The following is a 25,209-nucleotide window of genomic DNA, read 5'->3' on the forward strand; positions in this document are numbered from 1 at the left end:
TCGGTGCAGCTGGAGAGTAGAGCGTGTCTAACACAAGTCTTACTTTTAGTGTTAGAACTTTTAGTTATGAAAGATTTAAAATATACAAGAAAGTGTAAAAAATGACACAATAAGCACGTGCTTACCCCCATAGTTAATAGCTGTTACCCGTTTGCAATATTTTTCTGAAATCTCCTTTGCTTCTAAATAAATAAAACATTCACTCTTCAGTTAAAGCCTCTCTTGTCCAGCTCTTTACTTTCCTCCCTCCCCAGACGCCACCACCATCCTGAAGTTCGTGTGCGGCACCCCTATGTGCGTTTCCGTATATTCACGCTTGTGAATGAGCCCCTACCCTGTCGGACCTTTGTGCTCTAACAACTTATATAAATGGCATCATAGGGTATGCGATCCTTTGGAACTTGTTTCTGTTGCCCAACGTGATGATACTTCTCTTTAGCCACAGGGCATCAACACGCCATAAGGAGAGTGGGGACCGCCATTTGGTATTGCTCAGAGAGTTAATCACTTATGGGACTAAGTTTATAGTTCAGCTGGAGAGTAAGTTGATGGTGAGGGGTTTTGCGTGTGAGGAAAATGTTATGGATACGCAGACAGGACGGCACACCAGCCACCCAAGCGAATACTGGGAAAAGAGGCGATGGGCATCTGCACACAGCCCCCGTTTTGGAAGGCCAGGCGCTCGGCCAGCCTGCCTTATGCAGGCGGTCCCCGGGCTGCGTGGTGTCTGGTGGTGATACCGCAGACGTCCAGTGAGTGCCCAGGAGACAGTGCACCGAGGTGCGGGTCTAGACTTGTGCACGGATCGGAGGGTCATATCTCTGAGCTTCCCCCAGGGACCCTGGTGATTCCTTGTGTCTTGACCCTCCCTGTCCCCACACCCACCCCTGTAGATCTTCTCTCCTACTGGGAACTTGGGCCGTGGCGAGCGTGATCTGAACCCCACAGGCCGGGAGAGCCAGCGGAGGGCTGGGTGGACGACATCCCCTGGGCTCGCTCGTGTCCTGCCAGGTGCGCATCCCGCTTCCACCCCGCACTGTCTGCCAGGAGAAATGCCTCCCTTGACGTCCTGTTCAATCACCAGTTGTAGTTTGATAGACTGAGTAATTTTTAACTCACTGTACATTGTTACAATAGAGGAACTAGAGGGGTATTTATTTCAAGGCACGGAACTGAGTCACTGATTCAAATCAGATATGTGTGAGTCACTGCCCACGCTCCATCTCTCGCCTCTGCTTACCTGCTACTCTCTGAATGTCCCCGAGAAGCCCCTTACGTGCAGAAGCGCCCTCTAAGCAGAAAAAGGGACGGCGCACACATCTTACTTTTGCGGTGGCGTTTGCTTATCTCGTAACACTTACTGGATTAGAGGTATAATGGCATCGTAGAACTGTCAGTTAACTGTAGTTTATTTCTGTTGCATTTGTGAGCATGTTAAGCTGAGAGCCAGCGGCTCCATGCAAAGTGGACTGGAACGAGCTCTGTAGGCTGCGTTCCAATACCGCCAGGCTTGACCGACATTGGTAACAAGGGAGGGACCCAGAGCTTCGTTCGCTGGCACACTTACTGTCACTCGCTGCACCCCTCGCGCGGGGCTTTCATGAGACGTAAGGCCTGGGCGTCCCGTGGGAATCTCCCATCCTGTCTGCGGCTTGCTGTAGTGTGGCTTATTGTCATTTACTATTCCTGATTCGATTCATGTAGCACCTTTCCCCCAAACGGCCCGTGGGTTTATTTACATAGAGTACACACACACACACTGACACACTCGCATGCACACACTCCCACACACTCCCACACACGCACAGCCTCTCACACACACTCACACATACATACAAGCACACACATACTCACATACACACGCTCACACAAACTCACACCCACACACACTCACACACTCACACTCACACTCACACACTGGCACTCCACTCAGGGCTGTCAGGTAGTTGGCGGCACAGCACCAAAACTCTGTGGGAGGCCTTCCCGTCTGACTTTTGCGCCAAGACCTGTTCTGGGAAGGCAGTTGTCCTGTTTCCTTTCACTTGAGTGTTTATTGTTTGCCTCTAGGTTGATCGAATCATCTTCTGCGTCTTCTTAGAAGTGGACTTCAAAATCTACAAGAAGAAAATGAGCGAGTTTTTCCCTGTAGGTGAGTAAAGCAATTTGTTTCCTTTGGAACCGAGGATTGAAGAAGTGGAGGCATCACTTCCATTTCTATTTTATTTCGCATCTTAACGACCGTAGCAAATGTGATCTCCATGCCCCAGGCGCCCCAGGAAACCTGTATCATAGTTTTTAAGAACTCAAGGCGATGACAGGAAACCTAGGCCCGAGGTCCCTGTGTCTCATGAGGCCATTGTGCTGTCTTGGGGACATCAGTGCATCTCTTGAGTCTCAGTCCCTCATATGAAACGTGAGAGACTGGACCAAATGACTTCTAAAGGCTCGCCCTCTGGCCCTAAATCGCGTGACCTGTGGTTTCTCCTCCACACTTATAAGTTGTCTGGGCCTGTGCCCACCCACGTCGGCCATGTAGCACCTTTGCTGGAAATTGTGAGGGGCCCATTGACATCTGCAGCCAGAATTTAAACTGCTCCTGCATTACAGTCCTGCCCCGATCTCCTGGCCCAGGCTGCAAAGAAGCGAGCGGCACTTCCTACGGCAATGAGAAGCGTCGCCTCTGTTCCTTCCACACTTGTTTCTGAGAATGTAGGTGAAACCTCAGGGTTATTATTAAAGAGCCTTGAGTAGTGGCTGTGCATTGACCGAATGTGCCATTAGCCGGACCTGGTTGATTTGAATATTTCCCCGCCTTCCAGCCCGTGAAGGCTGAAGTTTGTTTAATGCCTTGCCATTTCCTTGGTGCCATTCAAGTCACAGTGCCCAGAGTGCTTCCCTCGGCCACGGTCAGCGTGGCCTCCAGGAAATGTCAGGCTCCCGTGAGCACTGCGGGCCTGCCCCGCGGTGGCCCGCGGGGTGTCCACCTGCTGGAGGTGGCCAACTCGGCGCACTTGTAAAGTGGGCTGAGTCCTTCCGAGCAATCTGAGGTCCTCGCTAATCGGCGGAAAATCTGCCAAGTGTATTGAGGCTGGGACATGAGCTCCAATATTTCCCTAACTAGAAAATAACGTGAATTTGGAAAGACTCCTGTGCTGAAGACAAGGACTGTGGTTGTGGTCCTTTTGTCCCTGCTTTCCCTTCCCTTTTTCTGCCCCCCTCCTCCTTTTTTCACCTTTCTTTTCTTTTTTTAAGCAACTAGGAGTTGTGCAGACAGAAAAGCACTTAATGACTATTTAGCAGATAGCCGTTGATGTGAGTTGAATGTAATGAATTCTTCCCCCCATAGCCTAATGGCCTATTTTTTCTGCTTCGGCCTCTTTGTTTCATCTTTTCTCTTTATTTCCCGTGTAGCCACAGTGAGTTGTTTATTCCTGTATTTCTGCATTTTTAAGTTGTCTAAAGAGGATTTATTTCTGTAAAAAAAAAAGTGACTTGTCATGGTATGTAGTGTGAATATTTTCATATCTTGTCACTATCACAGTATATTCTATAAGATTTTATAAATTTTGGACTCCTTGAGAAGTTTAAAAATGGTGACATAATTTTTATTTTTATGTCTTCTAAGATGAAAACTTGATTTCAGGCTAACATAAGATAAAAAGTAAGTGCACAAATACAATCCATTGATATTGAAACAAATCTATCCATTAGCAGGTATTTCCAGTGATGCAAAGCCAAAAATCATACTACAATTTTTAAAAATGAGACAGTTTTAGTGGTTTAGAATGTATTAATAACTATGCAAATAAGTGATTGCTTGAAAAGTTGCTATTCTAAATAAATCCAAACTACATTTTAATACTTGAGCCAGTGAAATAATAATAAAGTCATCTTCAATTTCACATCAATGCTTTGAATATGGCTTGTTCATGAAATTATTTCCAGTGCATATTTATAAGTCAGTGCATTTTTAAACTTAATGTCAAAATCCTCCAAAATTGTTGAATATTTCTGCAATGCTGAGGCAGCAGCCATTTGTAAATTCTAATTATGGAATATAAAATAAGCGGGGCCTTGAATGGAATATGTGACTACTAATATAGATGATATATATTATCTGTCTATAATTTGAATTTATGGTTAATTTATAACCATACCATCTTTGATTAGAATATAATTTTTCTGACTTGCCATATATTCTCCCTAGACTGACTCATTTAGAGTATCTCTAGCTAGTCTTCTTAACCCTTTTCAATGCAATAATGATAACAGTTTAAGGGAAAAATGTCTTTTCTATATTAAACCAAATCTCTGTTTTGGGGGGCGGTAATCATACATCTTTAAATTTCACAATTAGGAATCTGAAAGAAAATGTATGAGAAAACAATACAAGCTGGGCTAGAAAAATCATATTAAAGATATAACACATGCATAACTATTACCTAATATTAGTGATAGGAATAACAGTTAACATTTATAATTGCTTTCTATTAGCCGATACGTGGGCTAAGTCAATTAATCTCCATGATAACTCTAAGGAAGTGGGCACAATATTAACCCTACCTTTTAGATACAGGAGATGATGCATACTTGAGAATTATGAGGTATACAGCCACGGAACGATGTAGTTATATTTTAAAATTGACAATGACGTCTGTCATTGCACAAGTGATATTAGGTTAATCTCCTCAGAGCATCTTCAGAGAAGGATGGGTTCAACTTTGAGGATGCATTTGGAAAGTGGAGAAAGTCTCATTTCTAATTTCATCTAGTGCCCATCATTTTTCAAAGCTGCCATGCTTCTCTTTCTTCTAATACCTGTAAGTGTCCTCATGAAATCTTTTCTAATATGAGTCAAATTGGTACTTTATTATAGATCTCAAAATTAAATTCCATCCAAATTATCCCAGTCAGAGTGGTGCTATTACCTGTAGGAGAGCAGGAAAGGGGTCAGCAGGAAGTCAAAAGACCTACAGCGTGGCCACGAGGGAAGATGGAAAATTGCCTGTGTCCGTTTGCTAGGGCTGCTGTAATAAAGTGCCACAGATCTGGTGGCTCAAACAACTGAAATGCACTTTCTCACAATTCTGGAGGCCACAAATCCAAGATATAGGTGTCAGCAGGTTTAGTGTCTTCTGAGGTCTCTCTCCTTGGCCTGTAGAAGGCCACGTCTCTCTATCTTCATGAGGTCATCCCTCTGTGTGTGTCTGTGTCCAAATCACCTCTTCTTATAAGAAAACCAATCAGACTGCATTGGACCCCACCTTAATGGCTTCATTTTGACTTAATTACCTATTTAAAGACTCTACCTCTAAATATAGTCACTTTATGACGAAATGGGTGTTAGGACTTTGACATATATATTTGGCGGGGTGGAGTGGAGTGGGGGTGACGGGCACCAGCCCCTAACAGGTCCCATCATGGAACTACAGTAGGAACCTCAAGGAAAAAAACCAGTAACAATTTTTTCCCCAACAGTTTTATATCTTGCTGTGGGTGAAGCACATTTGACATATTTCCTTCCAGATGTATTATTTGGAAGTCTAGTGTGGCGACTTTATGGAATTATTATACACTTTGGTTGCAAATAATTTATAGTTACAGTGCACCATTACATGGCCCAGAGCAAGTAATATTTGTATGATTCAACCCAGAAATCTCTTTGTTCTCAACATAAAAGTTTTATATTTTTTAGTGTGTAGGATTTCTTGTGTGTAGTTTTCACTGATTTGGAATATGGAAGATAATTTTTTAAAATTTGAGTCTAAGTCCTAATAGAGAATTTAGCGATATTAATTTTCCTCACAATAATAATGTCAAATTTACAAACTGGGAACTATATCAAAGAATCCTGATGTTGGAAATTGGAGAGATATCATGGTCAAATTTCCTCCCTCCCTCACTTTAGGGGAAATTACATTTGTTTACTGCAGTGGTTCTCATCTAGGGGTGATCTTGCCCTTCAAGGGACATTTGAGGCATTTTTGGTTTCCACAGTGGGGAAGGGGAGGAGCTGGTGGCATCTAGCCAGTGGAGGCCAGGGATGCTGCTAAACACCCTACAAGGCACAGGACAGCCTCCTGCAACCAAGAATTACCCAGCTACAGATGTCAACAGGGCAGAGGTTAAGAAGCTCTCGCTTCCTAGAGCCATCTCTTGCTTATAATTAAGGCCAGCAAAGCCAACTTTGACTTTGGATCAGGTTTATTTTTATAGGGTTCTACCTGCTGATGTCTTAGCCAAACTTGTCTAGGTGGATTTGGAAATTGTGCCCTTAGCCCGACCTCTGGCTTCCAGGATTCATGACCCCCTCCTTGTCCAGGCTTCTGGGCTTGCCCTCTGTCCACTTCCTTTCAGCCACAGATTTCTATGTGCTGACTTCTGTTAACCATGTTACCTGCCCCCATCCTGCCTGGTTTTCCCAGCCCCAGACCACTCCTGGTATCATTCATCTATTGCTGCCCATGACTCTAGTGTATTACTCTCAGAAAATATGATTAAGTGCTATGTATGTTTTATAAACCTAATGAATAAGTGTGGAGATAAAGGCTAATGTACAGAGCAAGGAAGAACAAATTTACCAATTATTTTCTCTACATGCCTAAGCAAAGCTTATTGCTTCTTTGGCTAAAAGTTTTCACTTTTATCATTAATTGTTGGCTTAATGACCATTGGTTGATAAAAACCCTTGTAAGCTCACAAATAGGTTTTCATTTTAGAAATCTTCAACTGTCCCAATATCTAATCTCAACTGATTCATTCACAGTAAAAATAGCTATGACTAAAAATCATCCATATTCTCTTTATTTTTTAACCCTGAAAGTAATGAAATTTGCAATATTTTATCCAGTTAAGAAATGTATTTAGTTTTGGTAAGACATTTGGATCAACTCATTAATAGTCAAATATAATTTATCTATATCTATATCTATATCTATCTATCTATATCTATATCATCTATATCCATGTCTATATCTGTATCTATATCTACATCTATCTATATCTATGTCTATATCTGTATTTATATCTATATCATCTACATCTATGTCTATATCTGTATCTATAGCTATGTCTGTGTCTGTATCTATATCTATGTCATCTATAGCTATGTCTATATCTGTGCCTATACCTATGTAATATATATGTATTGAATAGTAACTAGCTGAGAAACCTAATCAGGTAGGAAAATGATTCCAGCATGCTATGCTCTCATCCCAAACTTGCCACTTGTCTCTACAGGAAGACCTGCATTAGGCAGAAAATTTTATTCATGCTTATGAGTGTAGCTCAAAAAATCATTGAAAAAAAATTAAAGAGGCTGAAAATCATCCTGTGTTCTTGCTAGACATAGCAAACTAATGAGTCATTTAACCCACTAAAATTTGGGGGGGAATTTCTCAAATACCATGTAAAATGATTAATTTTCAAGAAGATTCAATGCCTTAAAAATTATCTGTGGAGACGGTACTCATCATATAAAAAATACATGAATGACAATTATTAAATAGTAGTAGATAAAATTATTACATATAGGAATTATAAATAAGTTTAGAAATAAATTAGAACTTTACTGGAGATGTTTTTTGGCCTTAAATACAGATTTATTGATTTATCTATTTAATACCAACACAAAAACATTTGAAAGAAAAGTCAAAGCCTAAGTCAAGTTTGAGAATTATACCTTGGTGACGTGTTAAATATTTAAACATATCCCAATGGCTTGCAAAATTGCATACATTTTATTCAAATACTGATAGACATGTTATTAATTTATTTTATTTGAATATTTAGACATACTTAGGTTTATGCTTTTTACTTTTTAAACACAAATTCTCATAAAGAAAATCCCTCATTTTGATTTTCATTTGGCTTGTCACATCTTTTAACATGTCTACTATTTTCAAAACAAAAACAATCAAAATCTTCTCAATCAGGTTCTAGCTATTTGACCTGCCTACAGTATTTTATTCCAAGCCTGCAGTAAATATTATTGAAATGAATGTCTTTTATTTTTCTGACCATGTATTCAGGTCATTTATTTCTGTCTAAATTATACACACTCTTGCAAAGCAGCTGCAGGTGGATTTTTATATTATGATTTTTTTCTTTCCCCCTTTGTCTTGTCTCACTAATGAAAAGGCAGGTTTGTGGAGAACCAAGACCATTTCTAATATTGCATTGCATTTTCATAATCTGGAAATTTTCTAAATATATAGTAGGTGTTTATTATAGTAAATACAACACTACCATCAGCTTAAGCTGAGACACTATTTAACCAGCCTCATGCAAAAAGTCAATTTTTTCCAGAAACTATAAGTATTGTTACTATAGCCAGATGAGGGTATAACACTTCTTTTCATTTATTTTTCACCTTCCACAGCAAGGAAAGAACATTTTATCCAAAATTTTTAGCAAGTATGTAATCTGACAAATGACATATTTTAACAATACTTACCTGGATCTACTCTTTCAAAGTTAACAAGAGGAAGTCTTCACATTACATTTTGTAATTTTTTCTCATCATATCATCGATTACCTTTCTGCCCATCAATAAGCAAATAATTTATTATATGCCTACTACGTGGCCAAGGCTTTGATCACTGCTGCATTTAAGATATAGTTCTTATAATACGCCCGAGGGGCAAGCATTCTGCAGAGCATTTGGAAGGCTATATTAGCAAATCATCAAGTGTAGCAATGGTGTGATTGTAGCACCCGAGAATTCAGAAGCAGTCACTTAGGAGGGCCAGGGGGCCTGGGGTAGGTTTCGTGAACAATGTGGCGCGTTCCGTCATCTTCGCAGGATGAGCAGGTGCAGAGAAGCGCTGCCCGGTGCTGTGCAAGTGGCATAGAGAGAGGGGCAGCGCAGGTAGGAGAAGTTTTTCAAATACGCCGCATGTTTATACCCCATTTGTGACTCCCTGACTGAGAAACGTTGCTGCTAAGAGGAAGCCCTTGCGTGGGGTGGTATCACGATAGATCCTATACTGAAGGAGAATTAAGAATTAATTCTTCTCTTTAAAATAATTAATTGAGTCCTGACTTAGAGTCCAGCCTTCCAACAATAATCTATGGCATGGGTTCATCATGTACTTTTATTGACATAAATGTGAACAGAGGCTGAAGAAACCTCAGTCAATTGCCCAAAGTCACACGCTTGGGTGTTTCTGACCTCAGAGTCTTTCTACTATGCAACGATTCTTCCCGTAGCAATCCAGAAAACACAGACAATTGCTTAAAGCTAGACTTTCTGCATATATATACACACACACACACAATATATATAATCTATTTGCAGTAGTAGTGCTAGAGCTTCTGTGAAGCTAGTGTGCCCCGTGCATCTGCTGCTGTATGGCTTATCCACATTCCTATTTTTTTATCTTCTTACCTGCTCCCCAGGCTTCAGTTTCTTAAGAACGGTGCCGAAGCACAGGGCGCAGTGACCTGCTAAGCCTTTCTCTCCTCTTGCCTTGTCACCGCAGTGATAAGAAGGCAGAGCTTGAAGGCAGTATTGGTGACAAGGGTGGTTACGATCTGAAACGGGTAACAGATGACTGAGGAAGAACCTAATACATAGTGAAAGTCATCTCCGTGTAGCGGGGAAACCACTGGGTTTGTCATCACAAGAAATAGTTTCTATTCCTGTCGCAACCACCTTAGAGTTGGGTGACTGCGCATGTTACTTAACTGTTCTATGCTTCGGTTCTGTCCTGTGCAAACACAGTAATGGGCCAATTTCAAATATTATTAATAACAATGGGGATGAGTATTAACAGAAGTATGTAGGCCAAACATCATAAATTTTAAAATATCCGTGTTTATTTCTTATTACAATTTTAAAAGGAGATATTTCAACTTTGGGACTATATTTTAAAAATATAAATGACTTTTTATTACTAATGTGGTATAGATTTGTAGGGGGGGAAAACAGATAATCAAAAAAAGGAAATAGAAACCATCTCCTCTTCTACAGTCCAGAAATGAATTCGATTTTGTTGTTTATCCTTCAGGTGTTTTAAAATGGAAAATGCAAATAACCAGAAATGCGGTCTTATAACTTGCTGTGTGTCGCCACCAATTATGAACATATTTTCCTACCATTATAAAGTCTTCCATAACATAATTTCAACGGACCTGATGTTCACCTAAAACCATACTGTTGAACTATGGAATTATTACTGCAAGCTAGTCTCTATTTGTTTATAAATAACACATATAGATAAATAAACAAGCAAATACTGGCACACATTCCCCTTTTTTTTAGAATACTTTTCTAAAATGGAGCTGCCTTTTCAGAATGCATATAAAACCAAGATGTTTTTTATAGCAACTGTCAAATTGGCTATTGGGTTTGCAGCACCATAGGCGAATGTCATGTACTGAATAACTTCAGGGGTCACCGTTCACAGAGTCAAAAATAGGAACACCAACACTCACATTAAGTGACCTGACTGTCGGGGTCCTTTCAGGTTGCTGTTACAGAAAACCATAGACTTGGTGTCTTATCAACAACAGAAATTTATTTATCACAGTTCTAGTGTCTGGAAGCCTGAGATCAGGGTGCTGGGATGGCTGGGCTCTGGTAAGGATCCACTTCCCAGTCATTTTCCTGGCCCTGGTGTTCTCACATGGGGGAAAGAGAGAGCCTCTCAGGTCCCTTCGATAAGGGCACTAATCCTGTCATGACAGCTTCACCCTCCTGAGCTAATCACCTCCCAAAGACTTCACCTCCTAATACCAACATACTGGGGATTGGGATTTCAACATATAAACCTGGGGAGATACAGATATTCAGTTCATGGCACAGGATTTACAGTCCCACAAGAAGTATATGAGTTTACTTTTCCCCACTTTTCATACTGGGGCACATTACATGTTATCATTTTTACACATGAAATAGGGTAATTAATGAGTAACAATGTGTATTTTATTAATAGTACGGCTTATCCTTTTTTTCAGTTACTTATTTGTTATATCTCCAAATGTCTTATTTAACTGCTAATATATCCTTTGTATGTTTTTATTGACTATTTCATAAGAATGAAAAAAAAAAAAAGACAGAAGAAACCCTTTTTATAAGAGAATAGAGTTGAAAACTAAAACCTCAGAAAGGACCCTGATTTTAAGCCTCTGTACTTGATCCCATAGAAAATCACTTGATTTCTAAATGGAATTGTTCTGAGTTCTACAATCAGACACTTTTTATGCAAAGCAATGTGCTTCCTGATTGCCAGGTGTGGTGAGAGGAAAAATGCCCTCCCAAGGAAGATGCTTAAGTCAGTGAGTGCATCAGGTTACACTGCCATGGGAAAGTAAGATTGCAGAAGGTATTAAGTGGCTGATTAGCTGGCTTTAGGATAGGGATGTTACCCTGAATTATCTGAGTGAATCCAATGTAATTACAAGAGTCTTTGGAAGAGGGAGGCAGAAGAGAGGCAGAGGAGACAGGACTGCGGAAGAATGTTCAGAGATGCAACATTGCTGCCTTGGCAGATGGAAAACAGGGACCACAAGCTAAGGAATGTGGGTGGCCTCCACTAGCTAGAGAGGCGAGGAAACATTCTCTCCTAGGCCCTCAGGAAGGACCGCGCCACTGCCAGATCTTGATTTTAGCCCAGTTAGACTCATGTCAGACTTCTGACCTACAGAACTGTACGATAAAATTGTGTGCTGTTTTAAGCCATAAGTATGTAGAAATTTGTTACAGCAGCACCAATAAACTAATACACCAACTGTTCTTAAAGAAGTATAAGAAATGAAAGATTAAACTGCTTACCCAGTCTAACTTGCACACATCTTTTCAAATGACACATTCAGTGTATAGAAAAAAACTACAAAGTAAATGAATTCAGAGTTGTCTTTAATTGTGCTATTTACAGAGACTTGGCATATTTGTGCGCATTTGTGCACTTTAATTTGTGGATTACATCGATGTTTGGAATTATACAAGACGTGCTCTCTGTAACGTGACGCGAATGAGTTGACTGCCTTCTTAGGAAATGGGTGCGAACCATTTCCACATGATGAGCCTCAAAAGCTACAAACACATTTTGCCTTCAATGAAAATCCAGTGAAGTGTTGCTGTAACCAGGCAACCGCAATACAGGAACAAGCAGCCGGTATAGACAGAAAGCAATCTGTCCCTTCCAAAGCGGGGAATGTGCAGCGTGTGTAGCAACTGCTGATAAACAGCAGAAGAAATAAAGACCCGGGGACAGGAGCATTGACTAAGCAGTTTGATCTAGTTAGGAAGTTCTGATAAAACAAAGACAAGACAAAATGCTGCTTGGAGATGGGAGAAAGCCCTGGGCATCTTAACGGAGGCCCTGCTGGGTGCTTTCAAAAGACCCCCTCAAACATTCCGGGCAGACTGGTTTCGGGTCTGTCGCTGAAAACATTGAGGCAAATGCAGGGGAAATCATTAATTTTGAGGAATACTCAATGAACTAAGTAATTCCTAATAAGACACAGAAGTGAGAATAAAGATGAATGTAAGGAGTAAAGGGAATGAACATCCTCCGCCTATATTGCGCCTTGTGCTTTATGTTTGGGCCTCACGTCTACTCTGGGCCGCAGGTCTTGGACGAGTTATCTCCTTTACTCCACAATCCACGGCCATCCTGGGACCGTCTGGGCCTTGCTACCACACTGTCCCACTGAGGATGTAGGGACCCGTGTGGCGGGTGGAGCGTGGCTATCAAAACCAGTGCATGTTTACCACGTGGCCTCACATGCCCCCTTGCAGCCTTTAACTTCTGCGTGTGTGCAGGCTTCTCCAGTGCACCCTCTCTCCCTTTCCTGCACATGTCATCATGTGCCCAGCTCAGTGATGGGATGTCATCATGTGCCCACCTGGCCAAGCCAGAGCAGCACAGCCAGGCAGCACCCTAGCAGTGCCTTTTACTGGTTGATTGATTTATAAATTAATGGCATTTGAGTGCTCCTCTTGGCCAAGGACCAGTTGGGGGTAGGGGGCTGGTACGTGGCTTTGGGTTTTTAAAAAATTTATCCTAGCCCTAACAGCTACCTTGCAGAAAGTGGGTTTAGCAAATGTTAGATTCAGTGGGTCCCGCTTTTGAACCTAATGGTAGAAGCCCTGCTCTGTGAGGACTTCCCCTTTTTCAGTCATTCTTTGCTTGGAATTTCTGCTTTGTCAAGTTTCACAAAAAGCCGTGAGGATACCAACTTCACAGAAATCTTGCCTACTTCATAGAAATCCTAAAAAGCTTGGAGCACTTTATTTTTGTGACTATTTCCTTTCTCTGCAAATGCAAATTGCTCCTAGGAGCCCTCGGTAACAAATTATTATTATTATTATTTTTAAAAGGGCTACAAAAGAAGCCTGTGGTATGAAATTAAGCCTTTAGGGGAAGATTTGGGAGTACATGAAATAAAAGCCACAAAATCAGCATAATTGTTTTGCTTGGCAGGCCTGCCCATACAAATGTGTGGATGTCCCTGAAATTATGACAAGGAAATTGTATGATCTATTTCAGGTGCCTGTCCTTTTATTTTCTTGGAAGTGGAGAGACTGTCTTAATAGCCCACGAGGGTAACTTTCTCTCCTTCATAACATACTCCTCCAACCCCTGCAACCTACAGGTCCCTTTGCAGCTACTCTCTATCCATGTACACCCCTTAGCCAACCTAAGGGCCCCGGCTGTGATCCCTGATACCCTCCCCATCTAGCTGCATGATAGCGGGGCGATTTCAAGCACAGAGGAAAGCATAAACTATCTTATGAAGAGATAACTGTCCTTCAATCCCAGCAATTGTGCGATGTGGGCATCCCCTTACCAGCGTTCATGTTGGTTAGAAATCACAAGTTAGCTCAGCTTGGATATCCAAGCAGTGGCACATCTGTTTCTAGGAGATTCTCCTCCAGCACACAAATATCAGTACTTTTTTATTTATTTATTTATTTTAGAAAATGTGTTACTTACCTTGTAAAAATTTTTTGGGGGGGTGCAGTAAAGAAGGAAACTTTATTCCATGCAAAACTGCTCAACTGTGATACAGCACAATTGTCTTTAGACCAGCTGTGGTCTAAAGGTTAAGACGAACCCAAGTCATGGCGAAATCCACGGTATATTTCGTTATACGAAGAAGTGTAGGATTATTTGCTATCAGGAAATGAGATGCTGCTCCAAAGATGGGTATCTTTAAGACAACAGACCTTAGTATTAATCTGTATCCCATAAAAGGAGGTGAGGTAACATTATAGCCTTCAAAGCACATTAGGCTCTTGCTCATGAAGGGTTTCTGAAGAGTACAAAGCCAGCTGTTGCTGAAAACTGGTTATTCGAGGGAAACTAGTCGGCTTTCACAGTCCTTTTTTTTAAAATAAAAATTATGACAATTTTAATAATACCCAAGATAATTGCCTACACAAATCGCAAAATGTACCAGGTACTGTACGTTTATATTCTTTTTTTATTGTTGATGCTGTTACAGGCCTCCCCCATCTTCCCCTCCCTCCCCCCTCCCCCCGCCCCCCCGCCGGCTGTCACCACACTGCGTCTGTCTGTGGGCTGTGCATATGTGTTCTCGGGCCAATCTCTTCACCTTCTTTCCCACATTTTTGATCAAAATAGGAACCTCAGTTACATCTGTACATTTTGCGTAGAACTCAACAGGGCCATCTAACAGAGAGTGGTGCTGTGGATAAAAAGCGCATCTATCAATGAAATCAACCTCAGAGACGCCCCTTGGGATGACATGGAGCATTAGCCTCCGGTGGCCTCCGCCTAGGAAGGGAAGGGGGCTTCCTGGAATTGGATTTCTGAACACACAGAACAATATCAGCTGATGGATTGCTCTCTATTTTGAAATGGCATTTGCATCACTTTGGCTAAGAGCCTCCCAATTCATTTTTGTCTTCTAACAAAGAAATATGATGCTTGTTAAAAAGGGCAGTGGCTCTGTGCCCAGTCTGAGTCCAGATCCTAGATATCCTTTGAACCACTCTGTGAATAAATGAGTGAGTGAGTGAGTGAGTGAGTGAATGGGTGAATGAATGAATGAATGAAAACACCAAATCTGATCTTTCAACACAGCGGTGTGATTCTGGGGATGATGCTATCAGTACAGTCTGTAAAGTTCAAATATCTGCCCTAGTGTCACATTTTCTAAGAGCCCTTCCCAGGAGTCCGCTGGAAGTCTCTGTCCCTTCTCTGACACCTTTCGTAATGGCGCTGACAACTCTCTGCCATATGTCCAGATTTATCTGCATGTCCTAGTTTTCTTCCCAGTGATAAGTTTCTAGACAACTGCTTAAGAGTCTGATTCTTCCTGGTGTTTTCTATCTCCCCAGACACAAACCCTTACACACGATAGACTACCAATGAGTGCATGTTTGCCAGATGGACTAATGGGTACATGGATGACAAAGATATTTTGGACTCTCCCTCTATCTCTTCCTAGAACCTGTAGAGACTCTTTCTCGCCCTGCTCTGAGATTCCACGGAGTCTGTCATCATAGAGATTTTAGATGGTTCTGTAAATACAATTCTGTTTAAATATACTAAGTTCAGGGAAGAATCTGTAAAGAGTTTAGTTTGTAACATTTTGATAATCATTTAGTTAGAAAATTATATTCTAAGAAATAGGTATTCTTCCTCCCAAAATTGCATTCATAAGAAGAATGAAAGAAAGAAATTGTCTAGAAAATCACTAATGTTTCTAGCATATGGGAATGGAAGAAGATTTACTCTTTAAAAGCCAACAATGGCTATCACGAATCACCTTTCTAAAACCTCAAAGTAAATGCATTTTTAACTACCACCCACTAAAATACCTCTAATCTTTATTTATAATTAACACTAAGAAGAGTGCCATATTGAGTAAATTTGGCTTTAAAATGCCTAGATTATAAAACACATCCAGGAGGAAGTTGCAGATCTTTACGGAGTCTTCATTGTTTTCAAGCCATCACAGAGATACATGTTGTTCTAATACGTATGAATGACATGGGAAATAACAGAAATTTAATTCAGTTGAAATGTCTTTATTGATTCCAGTGTATAAAATTAATTACATAGGTGCCAAGGAATATAAAGGAACGTAAGACATGGTCTTTATCTTTGCAGAATTTATGATCCTGAGATGAACATTTGGAAGATAGATATGTTAACAAGTAGCTCTAGAATTTAATGGTAATAATAGCTAATCCTTAGCACTTAACAATTTTCAGTAACTGACCTAGTGCTTTATGTGGCATTATCTCATGGGACCCCACAACTCCATAGAGGAGGCAGTATTATTACCCCACTTCATGGCTCATGAACCTGAAACTCAGGTGCAGGGTGGGGGCATTGAGGGGAAGGAGGGACACCTATAATACTTTCAACAATAAAGGTAAATTTTTAAAAATAAAAATAAATCTATTTAAAAGCTGTAATACAAAGTGTAGGGCTATTAACAAACAAAAAAAGAATCTTTAAACAATAATTGTTCAAAAAACAAAGTGAAGATATGTTACAAGATGCTCAGTAAGCTTTGATGCAAATAAATACGAGCCAATAAAAAAAAGGCTGTGGATTCCATTTTTTAGGAATTGAAGTGTTTATGTGACCATGCATAACTTTTTGAGCAAAAACAAAGTATTGCATATATAGCTTGTTATAAATATATAATAATTTTTAAAAGAAATATAAACACGAGTTTTAAATTGCGCTCTATGTATACTTTCTTCTTAATTTAGCATGATAAGAGAGTGAAAATGCATGATTTAGCATTCTTTTTTCTACTAAGGTTTTTTCTTTGTTTTTTTTATTAATCAAATTAAAGAAGTTAGGTGTTTCTAGCTTTCATATGAATTTTTCTTTGTCTTTTTCTATTTCTAATAGGTGATAATGAAGATGTTGACATGAAAGAAGATTCAGGTATTAAATTTATTGATTTAATCTTAGAAGAAGGGCAAAGATTGTTCTGTGGATTATGCACATTTTACTTCTTTTGAAAGAAAAGATAAAATAAGGTTTATGAAATGTATATTCAAGGTCATAAATTAGTTTGCTAACTCTTATGGTCTATACAGCTACTGAGCTTCCTGACTGCTAAGATGAAAATGAAACATAAGCTTGTAGTTAATAGAGTTGTGGAACAAATCACCCCCCAAAACTTAGTGGCTAAAACACCTGTTTATTGTGCTCTTACATCTGTGGGTCAAGAATTCGGACAGAACATAGCAAGAGTGACTTGATAAACCTGCTTCACAAGGCCTGAGGCCTCAGCAGAAAAACCCAACATCTCGGGGCTGAGATTATCTGAAGATGCCCTCACTCACATGTCTGGCTGGCAATTGATACTGGCTATCAGCCTGAACCGTAGCTGGGGCAGTTTTCTGAAACACCTATGCATGGCCTCTTTATGTCATCTGGGTCTCCTCACAGCAAGGCCACCAGGTTTCAAAGTAGTATCCCTAGAGACAGAGAGCAAGCCAGAGGGAGCTTAGCCCTTTATAGGACTCAGCCCCAGGGGTACCATAGCGTCACTTCTACTGAACTCCTTTTTCTTTGGAACAGTCATTCAAGCCCACCCAGCCTCAGGGGGAGAGAAAATAGACTCAGTCTCCTGATGGGGAGCAGTGAGGGTCTGCAAAGCATGTAGGACCTGAAATGTTGCTGTGGCCATTTTTGCAAAATATATTTTGTACATATAATACATTGCTCTCATTATCAGAAATTAAGATGCTTAAGATGCTTGCCAACTCCTTGAGAAAAACCAGTGTTTGATGAGAGAAATCAAGCGGCTAAAAGCATAGGCTCTGGACCGAGGTAGCCACTCAATCTGTGCCCGATAATGAATGCCTGAATCAACAGGCCGGAATTCAATTCTAGCTCCGTCACTTTTTTACTTTGGACAAGAGACTCTTCTCTATAACCTCAGTTTACAACTCAGTAGGCAATAACTCACCATGCAGTCTTGTTCGAGGGATTAAATGATATCAAACCTGAACATAATAAACACTCAATATAATGTGAGCCTCAAAGGGGAACCTCATGCATGATTTCAGATTTTCTAGGAGTCACAGAGAAAAAAGTAAAAAACAAGAGGATTTAATTGAATAATATGTTAATAATATTTATGTAACATAATATATGTAAAACATTACAATTTCAACATATAAACGATATAAAAAGTATTAGACGTTCAACATTTTTCATACTGTGTTTTTGAAATATGTTTGCATTTTACATTCACTTCTTAGTTCAGACTGGCCACATCTCAAGTACTCAGGGTCAGTATGCGGTGCTGGACAGCAAGATTCTGTACCATTGCCCACAGCCCCCAGGAGAACTGGGCCCTGCTTGTTTACTGTGGAAAATGCTCATTGGCACCCAGTATTGGCTGGCTTTCTGCCCCACTACTCTGCTACCCTCTGGTGTTTCCTGGGACAATCTCAAATTAAGTACTAGCACTCAAACCTTTGTCTCAGTGTCTACTTCTGAGACAACCCAAGCTAAGACACGGCTCCACTTGCCTTTTGTAAAACATAAGGCCCAAGATAAAATTTTAATTAAAACGTCAATTCCTGTACCCATGTCGGATGTCCCATTATTTAAAAGAACCGAATGTTGAAAAAAGACCTTACGTGGTCACCTCGTCGTGGATTGCATTCCGTGAATGCAGTGTTAACGCTCGCTATTCTATTTAGCCAGCTCACATACAGTATCCTTGGAAAATCCTTCAGCTGTGGGAAATATCCCTTCAGCTAGCCAGCATAAGGACCTTATCTTGCTAAGGATCATTTGCCTAAGTGCCCTAAGTACACATTTCTAGGCAAAGGGAGTTGTCTCCTTAATGAGATGCAGCTAGCTATCCACACCACTGAGTGATTTGAGGAACTCGTTGTTAATGCTAATGCAGAGCCCAGGAGGTAAGAGTCAGCATCTGTGCTTTGGGGGCCTTAATTGGATCATCATTTCTGATTTTAGTCCCACCAGGTTTCCTGAGGGCTTTGTCTCCAGCAGCTGGATGCAGTTGCTCGAGTCACACTCAGTGGCTCAAGGATGCAGGCAGAATGTGCTTCAGAAGCTGCTCTCCATTTCCTAATATCCATGATTGCTGAAATCATGGGGGATCTCTGTGCTAGATGGTTCCATGGTGTGCCAGCTGGCCTTGCCAGACATTGGCGAACAGGCTGGCTTCAGCCTGTTTGGACATGTTGGTCTCCATCAGCCACTGCTTCCCCTCCACCCTGCATCACCCTCTCTTCTCACACAATTAGAAATGATGGACAGGTTTTACAGAGCGGGACTGACATAAGTGAAGGGCTACTTGGGCGAAACTACTGGCCAACAAATGCTAGTGAATGACAGTGAATAATAATTTGAACATCAGAAACCAGTGAGGTGCTGGTAAACTGACTCTCTGGGTCGAGGAAGCCCCAATGTGAAGAGTTCGCAGATTTCTTCGGTGTAAATACATCTACCTACCGTGGTATTGCTCAGTCTACCAAGCCTGTGGTGAATGAATGTCAGAGTGGAGGAGAGATGGGTACAATCAGCTGGTGAGAGCTGGCTCAGGTCAGCCCCAGCATACCTCTGCTAAGTCATATTTCAATGGAACATGTACCTCGTGCCAATCACTCAACATACATGAACTCATTTAAGATATGCAACAACTCTAGGAGGCAGGGAATGTTATTATTGAGGCTTAAGGGGGGGATCAGTTTCTTGCTTAAATACCAGAGACAGAATCTAGGTGTATCTGATCTCAGAACTCATATTCTTAACTTTGTGCTCCCATCTCCAGACTCTCGAACAGTAAGTAGAGGCAGGACCATTTCGGATGGTGTCAGACTAAGTCATCCGCAAGGTGAGGCTTTGCCCCCATGGGAAGTCGTAGAAGCAGATTGGGTTGAATGCCTATGATTTCTTTTAGATCTTTAATGATTCTGTAATCCTAGCATAGTAAATGCTTTCCTGTGTCATTCTGTTTCCAAGACCATGCACTGTTGCAGTGAGCCCCAAACTGAGCCAGCAGGGACAAAAAACAGAAGCCACCTAAGCCATTTCAGCCACATGAGAGCCAGGAGCAGAGTTGAGTTCCTCAGGTGGCAAAGCCATGTTCATGGCAAAAATCCAGGTTTCCACCCTCTGCCAGAAACAGAGGCAACATAAATAATGTAATACACTGTCAAGGAGAAGCATGGTGTGCTTTTTAGAAATGTTTCTTTAGCATCCCCGGCTAAGAGGGAGAGTTGTTCCTGCTGAGCCACTGGTGGAAACCTGAGCATAAAGGCTGCATGTATCAGTGACTTTCATTGGAGTGACTCCCTGTGTGCTATGAAAGGATACTGTTCTTATGTCATAGATGATTATGTCCATGATGAACATGTGTCCATGTCCACGGACTACCCAAGGAGTGCCCTACAACTTTTCAAAAATGAACTAGTAGTGCTTTGGGGGTACTTAAAATCTCAAAAGGAGAGCATATAGATGTGTTTTTAAATCTCACTCACTCCCCCAAAATTCCCATTCGGGTGGGAAATGAAGAATTAAGAATTTAATCCTCAAACACACGCTTTCATGAAATGCTGGTTTGGAAGTGAATTCCCAGCATCGGAAATACTCCTCTTGGCCCATGCGTTTCAGGGACACGGGAGGCTTAGAGTCTGCTCCCCGGAGGTTGCAGTGTTGCTGTGCCCGTTTTACCAACCCCTTTGAGCCCAGCATCTGTGCTCAGTGAGCTTCTCCAAGCACCTCAAATCTTGTTTTATTGAGCCCATTCTGAAGGGTCAAGGTCAATCTCCCACCTAGTGATGGAAATCCGGGGGTTACTGATGTAGTATTGGAACAATTTTTCACCCTGGCTGCGGTAATGACCTTCGACATGATGGACTTGCAACCACAGAAAGCCTAACACAGTGCCCCAAACCTTTGCAGTCCATGATGCCCATGTTTTCAGTAGCACATCCTAGCAAATGCATTTTTTTCCTTGTGTTCCTCTTTCAATAAATGGGAAAAGTGAGTCGCCATAGCTCTGTCGTGTAATTTTAGAATCCTGGCGCCAGGCGACAGCTGAGAGAGTGAGAGTTAGCCACGGGAAGCATCATATGTTGGCCTTAGAGAAGGGCCTGGGCGAAGGGAAAATAAAACAGAATTCGAAGTGAAATGCTCAAGTTGCTGCTGGGCACCAGGGACACAAGAAAGATTAGGAAACCTAAATCCTCTCTCCTCACTGGACGTACATTCTCGAGTGTGGGGCCAAGCAGGAAGACACGCAATAGAGAGGAAATCAAAGGGACGAGAAGGTTTCAGCTACACCAGATGGTGTGTTTGAGGGCGAGTTTCCCTGCAGGGGTTCTGCGCAGCAGCTGGTCAGGGAAGGCCTTTCTTGGAAGCTGAACTTGAAGAGAGATTAAAAAGTAAGAAGAAGGTAGATGTATGAATGGGGGTGGGGCTGGGGCTGGGGGGGGACTAGAGAAGAGCAGAAGGTGCCAAGGCCCTGAGGCAGGAACCTGCCAATTAATGAGTAAGACCAGAAAGGGAGCCAGTAACCTGAAGCCAAAGAGCAAATGGGAGGCGAAGCTAGAGCGCTAGGTGGGGCCCAAATGACACGTCCTGGGACATGAAATCGGGCCTGGTCCTTTTTCTAGGAACAACGGCATTTTAACAAGCAAGCAACAAGATGTGGTGCACGTTTTAGAGATAACTCTGGCTGCCACGTGGAGAATGAACGTGGTGGGGAGGTTAGAAAGCTAGAGGCTAGAACCCAGAGGTTTGCGCCTTGGCCCAGGAGGGGACACTGCCGGTCTAGCCTGGGTGATGGCCGCAAAACGTGAGCACGGTGGGCGAATTTCAGATCTATTCCGGAGCAGAGCTCACAGCACTTATGATAGAACTTGCTTTACTGGAAAAGTAAAGGAAGGTAAGTGTTAAGGGTGTTTTAGTTTTTTATTAAATTCCTGGGCAGACAGTAGTGCCACTCCTTGAGATGTGCCATACTATGGAGAGAATAGGTTTGCAGACATGAACATTTTTTTTTTGATGATGATGAAACTGTACCAGGACCACTGTCAGGCCATAAAGTTTTACATCAAGTTCTCCTGAAGAGAGGCATAATCTGAGGTTGCCCAGTGGAGAAATTGTAATTTTTTTAAAAATCACTTAAGGTTTCACATTTGTATGAATCATTAAGGATGTCAACAATAAAAAATTTAAGCTTGAACTTGAAGTTTAAGTCTATTTTCACTGGAGAATTGACAAAATTTAGCTCAACCATGATGACGACAGATGAATCTGCAATTAGGACCCATTGTATGTATGGGTTTCCTGGGAAGAAAACATCTTTAAACTTTAACATAATGTTGAACACTACTCGTAAATATTTAAATAAGAATGTTTTAAATCTTTGTGCTTTCAGGGGGGTTAGAGCCAAAAGGCCTGTCTCCACCCCACAAGAAGAGCAAAGCAAAGAAGCCAGAATGTTCCAAAGACTCTAGTGAGGGTAAGTCACGCTTCTCCTTTCTTTCATAAATTATGCCGGGAAAAGAAATTTCTCTTTAATTTTTAAATGATGTGAATGCTGTCCTGTTCAGATTATTCCTAAGGTTCAAAAATTACAGGACAGTTCTTTTCCTTTTCCCGTTTACTCTCCCCTGGACATGAAGATAAAAAAATCGATTTTAAGTTTAAGTTGTTAAGGAAAAAAATTTTAAAAATTTGTTTTCTCAGTGTGATGCATTTCCCATTTCTGCCAATCGGGGAGTTGCGGGCAGTGTTTTGAAACCGTGTGAGGCTGGAGTTGCGATCTATCCATGGTGAGCAGCGCTGTGGCTGCGGCCTTATTGGGATCATTTGCTTTTCTCACGAACACATTCTGAGCCCAGAATGAGACCTCGGCAATGGGCCCTGGGGATGCTTCCTGTCTTTAGAGCCTCCTTCCATTTTCTAGGTGTATCTTTGCATTTATGCATCGAATAAGCAGGTTGAATTGGGCTCAATTTATAAAGAAGTTACTCTCTCTCTCTTACGAGTACCACTTTCAAGATGTTCACATTTTCCTTTTGAAGTGTACCTGAGGCATCTTTTAAGCGCTCCTCTAATCTAAGAATATGCACAGACTCCTAAAAGGGGGGCGCGTTTATTATGCCTCTGCCTTTCTTTCTTGGAACCCCGCTTCGTCCCCTGTGAAGCAGCGACGCCGCTGTGAAATACGGGCGGTGTCAGCTTGGGCCTGTCGGGAGGAAGGCGCCAGATGAGGCAGAGGCGCAGGAAACGTGCGGGGGACAGTGCCTGAAGGAGAAAGGAGTGGGGCTGAGAGAGGAGCAGGCGGGAGGGGAGAAGGAAGCAGGAGGAGCAGCCGGGCAGAGCATCAGCCTGCTCTGCGGTCAGAAAGGGGGCAGGGCAAGGGCTGGTCATCAGAGGAGCCAGGCCTAGGGCAGGAATGCTGGGCTCCAGGCTCCCTTTCCCTGCTCTTTCACTGGCGGCAAGCAGCTTGGGGAGAGAATGGCCTGGGCATGAATATTATGCTGCAGCAAATTCCAAAAGCGTGGGCGCTGGGAGCTGCCAGCTAAGTCCATTCCCAGGAGCAGGCCCTGGAGCTGCTCACCTCTGTGACTGCCCAGCATCTGCATGAGTGTCAGGGTTCTAAGTGACAAGTCGGGACACTACCCTCACCCCCACAGGGTTCAGAACCAATTGAGAAGGCAAAGCTGTAAGAGACTTTAAAGTACAGATGTTTGCTTTATTACTAATGAGGTTAGACCAGAGAACCTGGTGGTCCTGGAGGCTGGATTTCACTCCTGAATATGAAAGACAACCTCAGGCCCTTTTGTACACTCAGCTGCCTGAACAGAGGCAGCCCTGGTGAGCTATTAGTGGACCAGGGACTCGAGATGGAACTCTCTTGTCTCCCAGGCACATCATAGCGAGAGGAACAGTCGCTGTGCTCTGGGTAAGGAACATGAGATAAACACTATCACTAAAAATAAACAATAGAAATAGTATGCATAAAGTACCTAGCACAGGTCCAGCTTCCTATTAGTGACGGCTACTATAGTTAATATCCTAGTTGGGGACCCTGATAAGGTACCTACTGCCCTAAATCTTTAAAGCTTAGAATCGTTTGGGGAGGACCAGTTGGGATCACAGAGAAGGCCAGCGCTCCAACTGGCCCAACATGCTAAGTAAGCTCCCTTAGTATCTGGTTGGGAGAGTAGCCGAGGCTTCCACTTCCTACTCTAATTAAGTCTCTCCTGGACCATCTCTTAAGGCCATGATTGGGAAATGGATTGGGGCAAAATGGCAATTGCCTTTTCCCTGGAGAGGGTTTACGTCACTGAGTGGTTCCCATCCAACGCACAGCCTCCCTCAAAGGCTGCTCTCCAGAGCCTGAGTCCAGTGTCACACGGTGGGCCATTGGCTGCTGCAGTTATGTCTCCTTTAACCGAGTAGGAACGTCCTCCTAGTTATTTCTTCAAATGTATGAAAACTTCTTTTTCTTCCTAAGTACTTTGCCTTGTTTAAGAACATCATGTTATAACCCAAATATGACTGACTAACAGGGCTTCACCTCACCCGAACAGATTCCGAGTCACAAAAATAGGATCCCTGTGGAGTTCATTCTGTCTATGAAGTGTGGTGAAGTGTAAACGTTGGTCGCTCCACAGGAGCATGAGAACTGTGCATTTGTTCCTAAGATACCCTCAAAGGCAAAACAAGTAAGATTCGCTGGGAAAAGAGCAAGACAGGTGGCATGATCTGACGCGCCAGGGGGAGATGGCTCCGTGGCAGGGCACTCATTACTTATCAGAGCTTCTATTCTGACGAAACCACTATGTCCTGAATCAATGTGTTGTGCTATTGCATGTGTTTCACTTTCTCTCATTATTCAAAGAAATCAGTAGAATTAGAAAATTTGACTATATGGTCTCAAAACTCTTTTGGATCTAAATACAATTATTAAAGTTTCATTGACTAGGAAATCTAGTGAGTTTGTGTTCCAGCTCCATTCTGCGATCCTGTCTGATGGTGTGTTATAAGGTTAAGGCACTTTTGCTGGGTAAACATTTGAGGTTGGTGGCTATTTTATTGCAATATTTTAAAGATATTTTCCTGCAGTCTTATCAATTCTGCCATGGTTAAGAAGCATTGGCTCTTTTTAGTTTATCTGTCTTTTCTTTTCGGCTATGTCGACAGTCTGATCTTGTTCTTTGGTGTTTCTCCGTGTTACTACCACGAGCCTAGATGTGGATTTCTC

At 42.0% G+C, this 25,209-nt stretch overlaps 1 protein-coding gene across 1 annotated transcript in view; it reads left to right on the forward strand.

Annotated features, from left to right (window-relative positions):
- MACROD2 (mono-ADP ribosylhydrolase 2) overlaps positions 1-25,209 on the forward strand; it is a 1,375,516-nt gene that overhangs the window by 1,236,397 nt on the left and 113,910 nt on the right. Inside the window, exons 9-11 of the mRNA XM_081149406.1 lie at positions 2,068-2,149; positions 16,848-16,883; positions 22,372-22,455. Of these exons, the coding sequence (XP_081005532.1) occupies positions 2,068-2,149; positions 16,848-16,883; positions 22,372-22,455 (202 nt within the window). The remainder of the gene's footprint in view (positions 1-2,067; positions 2,150-16,847; positions 16,884-22,371; positions 22,456-25,209) is intronic.

Source organism: Miniopterus schreibersii (assembly GCF_964146895.1).
Source record: "Miniopterus schreibersii genome assembly, chromosome: 10".
Lineage (NCBI taxonomy): Eukaryota > Metazoa > Chordata > Mammalia > Chiroptera > Miniopteridae > Miniopterus > Miniopterus schreibersii.